The 10,000-nt window shown below is 42.0% G+C and overlaps 1 protein-coding gene across 1 annotated transcript in view; it reads right to left on the reverse strand.

The window, feature by feature from the left end:
- LOC143274861 (chitin-binding domain protein cbd-1-like) overlaps positions 1 to 3,334 on the reverse strand; it is a 16,676-nt gene extending 13,342 nt beyond the window's left edge. Inside the window, exon 1 of the mRNA XM_076578820.1 lies at positions 3,175 to 3,334. Within this exon, the coding sequence (XP_076434935.1) occupies positions 3,175 to 3,223 (49 nt within the window). The 5' untranslated portion in view covers positions 3,224 to 3,334. The remainder of the gene's footprint in view (positions 1 to 3,174) is intronic.
- Between the last annotated feature and the right edge of the window lie 6,666 nt (positions 3,335 to 10,000).

The raw sequence follows: 10,000 nt of genomic DNA on the forward strand, positions 1-10,000 counted from the left end.
GGGCAGGGCAGGGCAAGGCAAGGCAAGGCATGGCAAGGCAAGGCAAGGCAGGGCAAGGCAAGGCAAGGCAGGGTAAGGCAAGGCAGGGTAAAGCAAGGCAATGCAAGGCAAGGCATGGCAAGGCAAGGCAAGGCAAGGCAGGGCAGGGCAAGGCAGGGTAAGGCAAGGCAAGGCAAGGCAAGGCAAGGCAAGGCAGGGCAAGGCATGGCAAGGCAGGGTAAGGCAGTGCAGGGCAAGGCAAGGCAAGGCAGGGTAAGGAAGGCAAGGCAGGGTAAGGAAGGCAAGGCAAGGCAATGCAAGGCAAGGCAAGGCAAGGCAAGGCAATGCAAGGCAAGGCAAGGCAAGGCAGGGCAAGGCATGGCAAGGCATGGCAAGGCAAGGCAAGGCAAAGCAAGGCAAGGCAAGGCAAGGCAAGGCGTTGGTTAAATCTTTATGATAATATGCCCTCTTCCCCTCCCTTCTCTCTCTGTCTCTGTCTCTCTCTGTTCCCCACCCCCCTCTCTGTGTGTCTCTGTCTCTCTCTGCCTCTCTTTCTCTCTCTCGTCCTCTCTCTCTATGTCTGTCTGCCTCTCTCTCTTTGTGTCTCTGTCTGTCTGTCTGTCTTTCTCTCTCTCTCTCTCTCTCTGTGTGTGTGTGTGTGTGTGTGTGTGTGTGTGTGTCTGTCTGTCTGTCTGTCTGTCTCTGTGTGTGTCTCTCTCTCTCTGTCTCTGTCTGTCTGTCTGTCTGTCTGTGTGTGTGTGTGTGTGTGTGTGTGTGTGTGTGTGTGTGTGTGTCTGGCGGCATTGAAAACATTACACACATGTATCACTTTTACACATACCATAAAAAAAAACAACAACAACAAAACTGTGGTGATGGAAACAAAACAGCCGGCTGCAAAGGTCCACTCGAGCGTACAATCGAGGAGGAGGAATTATCGTTTAATGTACGTTCCATCACAAAATGCTGGTGATTGTGGACATGTTGTCAAAGTATTAATTTCCACTTTGTTGTTGTTGTTGTTATTATGATTATTATATTGTATTGTTGTTGTTGTTGTTGTATTTGTATTTCTTTTTATCACAACAGATTTCTCTGTGTGAAATTCGGGCTGCTCTCACCAAGGAGAGCGCGTCGCTACACTACAACGCCACCCATTTTTTTGTATTTTTTTCCTGCGTGCAGTTTGATTTGTTTTTCCTATCGAAGTGGGTTTTTCTACAGAATTTTGCCAGGAACAACCCTTTTGTTGCCGTGGGTTCTTTTACGTGCGCTGAGTGCATGCTGCACACGGGACCTCAGTTTATCGTCTCATCCGAATGACTAGCGTCCAGACCACCACTCAAGGTCTAGTGGAGGGGGAGAAAATACTGGCGACTGCGCCTTAAATCGAACCAGCGCGCTCTGATTCTCTCGCTTCCTATGCGGACGCGTTACCTCTAGGCCATCACTCCACTATTGTTATTATTATTATTATTATTATATCATCATCATCATTATTATTACCATTAACTCTCTCCATAGGAACGGCGAAAGAGACGACGTTAACAGCGTTTCACCCCAATTACCATCATCAAAATATTGCAAGCGGAAGGCTCTTATACTGAAGAGGTGAATGTTGACAAAGAATACCACAATTCTGACGACGGAAGCTAAAGGTTGGGGTCATTCAGACACCCACTGGACATCCGAGGGGTCTGTGTAGAGGAGAAGAGAGGACTGGCCGTACTGAGTGAGCTAGTAGTAGTAGTAGTAGTAGTAGTAGTAGTAGTTTTATCATCGTATCATCATCTTCATGTCGGTTGGTGTGTACTACGTTTGAAATCCGCAGTGGTTTTGGCGCTCTTTGTTGTTGACGTTTTGGTGGTTAAATTCAGGGAGGGGTCTTTGTTGTTGTTTTGCTTTCAGTTGAAACAGAAAGAGAGAGAGTGTGTGTGGACGTTGTGTTCTTGTCTTTGTCACTGTCAGTGTGTGACGAAGTGAGAGGGAGAGTCAAAACAAAGACTGAAGGGTTTGTCTTACTCTTTGTGTTTGTCAAGGCCTGACTAAGCGCGTTGGGTTACGCTGCTGGTCAGGCATCTGCTTGGCAGATGTGGTGTAGCGTATATGGATTTGTCCGAACGCAGTGACGCCTCCTTGAGCTACTGAAACTGAAACTGAAACTTCATGTCGGAGGTTGGGGGAGTTCAGTGGTGAGTTCGGGGGAGAGGGGGGGGGGGGTGTGGGGTGGGGGGGGGTGGAACAGGGTCTATGGCAATAGACAAAGTTATTTTCCTCTCCTGCACGACAAAAAATCAATCCGAAAGAAATACACACAGAAGAGACGAAATATCTTACATTTTGACAACTTTCTCTCCCACCTTTTTTTTTAATTTTATTTTTTATTATTATTACTTTTTTTTTTTAAATCATAGAAAACAGTAAGTGGATTTTAACAGAGTTGGAACTTGTTCTATATTTTTTTTTTTTTTTTTTTTTTGCAAACATCTCTATCTGGCGCCACCTAAAAAGAAAAAAAGGGGTGTGGGGGGTGTGGGTGGGAGTGGGTATAGTGAAAACTCTCATCGGCAAACAAACAAAAGATTAGATAAAATTATAATGACTCTATTTTCCTTTTTCCTTGTTTCGACCACTTTTTTTTTTTTTTTACTACTACCTTCTTTTTTTTCTTTTCTTTTTTTACTACCTTTTTTTTTTTACATTATAGTTATTATTTATTTATTTATTTATTTATTTGTGTAAGCTTATCTATTATTTATTCACCTTTTTTTTTCTTTTTCTTCTTTTCCTCAAGGCCTGACTAAGCGCGTTGGGTTACGCTGCTGGTCAGGCATCTGCTTGGCAGATGTGGTGTAGCGTATATGGATTTGTCCGAACGCAGTGACGCCTCCTTGAGCTACTGAAACTGAAACTGATACTGACCACTTTCACACAGGCTCGATAGTAGCAGTAGTCGTAGTAGTAGTCATAGTAGTAGTAGTAGTAGTTGTTGTTGTTGTTATTGTTGTTGTTGCAATTGCACCAGCATTAGTGGTTGCTGTACGTCACACACACACACACACACACACACACGCACACGCACACACACTAACCGACAAAGCAAACAAACTTAATTCATCGACCAGCCAACCAACCAACCAGCCAACCAACACATAAATAAAAATAAAAATAAATTTAAAAAAAATCAAACCGAACCTGTAGGAGCGACGACGGAAACGAACAGCAAACACAGCAGACCTTTCATGGTTTCTTGTCTTTGAGTTGTTCTATGCAGGGGGGGATAAAACAACTTATCTTGGTTTGAAACTCTACTACTGATCTGTTCCGGTAAAAAGCCTTATCACTAAATGCTCAGTGACAGAAACTGACTGAAGAGTTTTTATACTCTTGGTCAGAGAGAGAGAGATTGTCGTAGGGGTGAGGGTGAGGGTAAAGAACAGTGGCGGAGATGGCGTAGGAAGGGGGGGTGGGGGTTGGGGTTTAGTGGTAGGGATGGGTTGTGTGTGTGTGTGTGTGTGTGTGTGTGGAGGGGTTTGGGGGAGGCGAGCGGATGAGAGAGAGAGAGAGGGGCTTAAGGTAGGAGACGAGAAGTCTTATCGGATTTGGTATTTTCCAACAAGCCGGAAGAATTCTGAAAAAAAATCTGCCACCTGGTATTTTCTCACCCACTGGTTTTTTTTTTTTTGTTTTTTTTTTTTTTTTTTCTGCTGCCAAGATTCTAACGTGAGGAGTTCCCGCATCCTCCACCTCCCCCCCTCCCTCTCTCTCTCTCTCTCCCTGTGTGTGTGTGTGTGTGTGTGTTAACGGGTACTAATAAATTCTTTTTATATCAAAGTAAATTTCGTTTTCGACTTTTATAAAATTACTGTATTCCGTTGTTGTTGTTCTTTTCTTTTTTTGTTGTTGTTGTTGTTGTTGTTGTTGTTGTTTTTTTGTCTGAACAGGTGCATGTTAAACCCTTGTTTATCTGTGAAGATTTTATCTTGTCATGTCTAGCCATCTCTTACATACACATGCAAACACACACACACACACACACACATTGGCCTATCAACAGACCTGATGTCAAGAAGTAAAATTCTCGTGAGAGGGTCAGTTCAGGTGGGAGGCTGAAGTCTTATCGCAGTTGATTTTTTTTCCCCCTCGAGAAACCGGAAGAATCCTAAACATCTGCACTCTGGTAATTTCTCACCCACCGGTTTCTGCTGCCAAGATTCAAAAGTAGGGACTCTCTCTCTCTCTCTCTCTCTCTCTCTCTATATATATATATATATATATTAACAAATATTAAAGAGTGGCAACTCTCTCCATTCGCAAGGTACACAACTTCAAGTCAGTGCTGCTTACGCTACCGATTCAGCAAGCACGCAGGTAAATAAAAGGTAGGTGTGTGTGTGTGTGTGTGTGTGTGTGTGTGTGCGATTTCAATGCAAAGTTTTTGCTCTATGAAAGGTCAATAAAAATTAGATTTACTACTTTTTTTTTCTTTCTTTTTTTTTTCTTTTTTTTCCGCTTTTTACACCATCGTTGGCGATCAGGTTTGTGTTCAGCTTCCGATGACAAAGATTTATTTTACTGTTTTCATGTTATGTCTTGTCATATCTATCTAACTATCTTTGCCGTGCATGAATAGATAAATAAATAAATAAATGAATAAACAAATAAATAAATAAATAAATAAATACACGATTAAGAAAAAAACACTTTTATTTCGGAGCCGCCGCTGCATACCATACGTCGGTGAACCCTGTATCTTTTTTTTTTCTTTCTTTTTTTTTTAATGAACCTTTGTTAATTTCGTTTCAAACATCAAAAACAGAAATACTGACACACGACCAGAAAAAAAAAAGGATAAACATCATGATTTCCTTACTGTGAGTATATTATTCAATATCCATACAAATACATACAAAATCACACACATACACACATACACACACTGCCACAAGCACACAAATCCACAGATATGCACACAAACATATCGGCACCTGTATACACGCACCTACAACCAGCGATGTCTGTATGTAATGTATACATTAACTCACTCAGTACGGCCAGTCCTCTCTTCTCCTCTACACAGACCCCTCGGATGTCCAGTGGGTGTCTGAATGACCCAACCTTTAGCTTCCGTCGTCAGAACTGTGGTATTCTTTGTCGACATTCACCTCTTCAGTATAAGAGCCTTCCGCTTGCAATATTTTGATGATGGTAACTGGGGTGAAACGCTGTTAAAGTCGTCTCTTTCGCCGTTCGTATGGAGAGAGTTAAACGTCATAGAACACAGCACCCATACCTCATCGCATGTTCAAATAATCAATGCTGTCCTTTTGTTGACTCACTTGTGTAAACAAAGTGAGTCTATGTTTTAACCCGGTGTTCGGTTGTCTGTGTGTCTGTGTGTCTGTGGTAAACTTTAACATTGACATTTTCTCTGCAAATACTTTGTCAGTTGACACCAAATTTGGCATAAAAATAAGAAAAATTCAGTTCTTTCCAGTCATCTTGTTTAAAACAACATTGCACCTCTGGGATGGGCTCCAAAAAAAAAAAAAAAAAAAAAAAAAGCCTAATTTTATGCAAACTGCATTTACTGTTATATTTATATATTTTGTATTCTCTAAACTTGGCACTTTGATCTGATATTCTGACCCAACAGCAAGAGCAGTCATTGTTATCATTTTTTGTTCAAACAGGAACTTCTTTTGCTAAGCATGGAAGTTTTATTTATTTTGCAAACGTTTTGGTGCAGATAGTAAAAAAGGGAAATTACTCTGTAATTAATGCTAGGGGACTTAATTCGCTTTAAACTGATCTTTCTCATCTTAAACATTACATTTTGAAATTATACTCAATACATAAAAAGCTTGGATTTTTTTTAAAAGTGTATCACAAGTGAGTCTTGAAGGCCTTGCCTCTCTTGTTTTGGTTTGGGTGAACCTTGAATCTTAACTGTTACAGCAACGTTTCTGTAGTAATCGGATTTGTCAGTTCATGAAATTACAATGTCATTTCATCATATTGTTGTCGTTATTATCATTATCATTATTATCATTATTATTATGTGTCGGTGAAAAGACTATATTTATAATGGACTTCATTTTCTCTTAAATTGTTAAAACAATAGGAGTGAAATTTACAGCGAATAATTATATATCTTCCTATATAATGTTTAGCCCTGCTTGCGAGTTTTCATAATCATTCTGTAACATTTGGGGCTATAGCTTTTTCACCCCCCGCACCCCCCCCCCCTCTCCCCCCCTCCCCCTTTTTTTCTATAAATGTGAAACTTAGCCAGAAACACCATTAATTTAAGTCTATTTGTTGAGAATGTTAGTGTTCAACCGATGTTGAGAAGAATTACATTTTCAAAGCACTTTACTTTTTTCCAATTAAAAACTGGTCCAGGGCAGTGAAACTGTCCATGTTCAACTAATCAGTTCAGTTATCCCGCTAAAAAAAAAAATCCCTGTAATTTTAAGAAAATAGACATAAAAGTCTTTTTTGTTTAAACCCACCCAAAACTATTCAATCAGGCTTTTGAATATAAAGTGTTTTTACTTGCGATAGACAGACAACTGTGACTCTCCAGTTCTGGTCAAAAATCAAGTTATCCTGCTGAAAAAAAAAAAGACAAAAAAAAAAAAAAAAGGAAAAAAAGGACAATATAACTTTCTATTTGTGTCCAGCTCTGGTTTAACAATTACGTTATCCAGATAAAAAGAAAGACAATTTGAGAAGATCAACAATTCCTTTCTCACGATAATTTGTGATTTTGAAGGGAGGTAAAATGTGGTATGACTAGAGATCGGAAAAATCTAGCTCTCGGCCCACTCAGCTCTTTCAAGTCTGGCCTTAAAACCCACTTCTTCAGAAGATAGCCTCCCTTTTCTCAGTGCCTCTTCCTTGTCTTCAGTTTCTCCAGTTTTAGAGTTATGCATGTGTGTGAATGACTGGTGTGTAAGCACTTTGATTTGCCTCTGCACAAAATTCAGCGCTACATGAATATTATTATTATTATTATTATTATTATTATTATATTGTTGTCGAATATTTACAGAGTTACGATCTTCGTGAAGTTTCATGTTCTTAAAGGGCATGCGGAGCTTCTGATAACGCATAGATATACGTCCCTGGGAAAAAAAAGTTCATTGTTGGTGTCGCTGAGACATCTTAAAAAAAAAATTAATAAAAAAATTTAAAAAAAAAATCAAGCACATAAAAAGGGGAAAAACCGTGCATAGCAGCTTCAATCTTACGCTTAACAAAACTTGTCTCCCTTCTCCTCTTCCCGGCTCAGATACCGTGCACAAGATATACTCTCTCTCTCTCTCTCTCTCTCTCTCTTTCTGTGTGTGTGTGTGTGTGTGTGTGTGTGTGTGTGTGTGTGTACGACTAGGGAGAAAAAAGGCACAGTACCCCCGCTTGCCACAAGGACTTTTTAAAGCAAATGACAAAGTACCAAAGTGTAGCTTATCCCTTTGTAGTTAAGTTTACTTTATGTTTTTCCTTTCTGTTCCATTTTATTTGTTTTGCACTATTTTTGTTCTGATTTGTACCTACTTTGTCACTAGAGCTTTGCAGCTAATGACATTAAACATTTCAGTGTTCAGTGTTCAGTGTGTGTGTGTGTGTGTGTGTGCTGACACACGTGTGTGTGTGTGTGTGTGTGTGTGTGTGTGTGTGTACACATGTGTGTGTGTGTGTGTGTGTGTGTGTGTGTGTGTGTGTGAAGATAAAGATCTAATTAGAGTGAGCAGCACTGGAGTGATCCCCCAAAAGCAGTTTGCCGAAACCACGTTTCACGATGAAACACTGTATCAAAGAATATCACATCGGCAGCCATGCTTTAGTTTCACGTTTTTGACTCACTTGTGTAAACAAAGTGAGTCTAATGTTTTAACCTGGTGTTCGGTTGTGTCTCTCTCTCTCTCTCTCTCTCTCTCTCTCTCTCTGTGTGTGTGTGTGTGTGTGTGTGTGTGTCTGTGTCTGTGTGTATCTGTGTGTGTCTGTGTCTGTGTCTGTGTGTCTGTGTGTCCGTGGTAAACTTTAATATTGACATTTTCTCTGCAAATACTTTGTCAGTTGACACCAATTTAGACATAAAAATAGGAAAAATTCAGTTCTTTCCAGTCATCTTGTTTAAAACAAGATTGCGCCTCTGGGATGGGCACAAAAAAATAAAGAATGAAGCCAAAATAGCCTCCCTTCCCTGCCTCTTCCTTGTCTTTAGTTTCTACAGTTTTAGAGTTATGCATGCGTGTGAATGACTGGTGCGAAAGCGCTTTGGTTTATCTCTGCTCAAGATTCAGCGCTATATAAATACCATTATTATTATGATTATTATTCAAGGCAGATGCCTGACCAGCAGCATAACCCAATGCGTTTAGTCCGGCTTTGAGTGCATGCACATACATCTGGGTACCCATCACAGTGGTTTTCTTCCACATCATTTTGCCATAAGACAACACTTGTGTTGCCGTGGGTACTTTTCCAGGTGCGCCAAGTGCGTGCTGGACAGGGGGACCTCGGTTTATCGTCTTATCCGAAAGACTAGACTTCTGCTCAGTTTGATTTTCCGATCAAACTTTGGAGAAAGCGGGTATGGAACCCAGACCCCTGGGACACTGTATTGGCAGATAAGCGTACTGACCACTCTGCCACCTTGCCTCTGTAACTGTGGACCACTCCATAGTCATGGTAACAGTCCTTGGAACCGCCAAGAATTTTTTAAAACCTTTTTTTTTTTCTTTTTTTTGCTGCTCCATAATCTGCACCGTTTCAGTGGCGTTACTCCCACGCCGCTCATTCAGAGTCCACCCATACACGGCCACATCAGGGTTCGCCTGTCGCAGTCCCAGCGGCGGCAGTCCTCAGCGGGGAGCCATCGATGTTAGGTCGCCAGGAGGCCACACACCGGAGGAGACCTTGTATTTCTGGCTGAGTCACTTCGGTGGTGTTCGGTAGTGCCTGTTCTGATTCAACGTACTTAGGACACCACATACTAAGCCCCCCTACTGACGACAATAATAGCTTAGTCGCGTCGCCAGACTAAGTTTGGGGCCCCCCACCCATCCCCTCCCCCCGGTGTGGAGACCGCTACCACATTTCTCCAGTCACAGTCTCCCATGAATCTGTCGACATCGAAGACCTCGACAGGACTCACCCCAAGCACGGAAGTGGAGGGCCAGGGGTATGGAAACTGAGGTCTCAATGAGAGCAGGGCATGAAAGGTCACTTAATCTGGGACTTTTTCATACAACTGATCATTAAGAAGGAGGAGGAGGATCACGATGATGATGACGATGCTGCTATATCCGGCGTTAACCAGGCCCGAGAGATACAGACACTTGCAGTGTTGGTAAGGAAATTAGAGCAACAGACCCCAAAGACGCATCAGTAGAGTGAATGATACACGACAACTGTGTAGTCCCAATCTCCCCATTTAAGTCTACCCACAGCACACTCAACTCTGGGTAGGAGCCTGCCGCGAGCCGAAAAAAAACCCACCTCCGCTGGGATTCGAACCAGCTTCATTCCAGCCGTCACAGTCCGCGACACTAACCACTTCATCACGGTGGATGTTAAGATTTCCATCTTACCAGAAGCCCTGCCAGGCCATTGTTTACCATCACAACGAAGACGGCATTGCCGCTTCTGTCTCCAACGCAACTGCGTCTTCTCCTCACTTTTCTTTCTCATTGTACGTACATTCACTAGGAATCCACGTCAGGTACAGGACTGACAGGAGATTGTTCAACCTCAGGCGCCTGCAGGCTGCTACAAAGGTGAAAGAGAACTGTCATCAGAGACTTCCTGTTTGTTGATGACCTCGCACTCAACGCCAGAAGATGCAGTGTGAAATGAACTGCTTGTCACACGCATGCGACAACTTCGGTCTTCGAAAGGACGAACATCATATTCACTACAGGGTGATTTAGCCAAGCAGGCATTCATGTTCGTCAGCACACACACACACACACATACAATGGGTGTGGAGAAATGGTGAAGGATTGGACGTGGG

The sequence above is a fragment of the Babylonia areolata genome, chromosome 29 (assembly GCF_041734735.1).
Source record: "Babylonia areolata isolate BAREFJ2019XMU chromosome 29, ASM4173473v1, whole genome shotgun sequence".
NCBI lineage: Eukaryota > Metazoa > Mollusca > Gastropoda > Neogastropoda > Buccinidae > Babylonia > Babylonia areolata.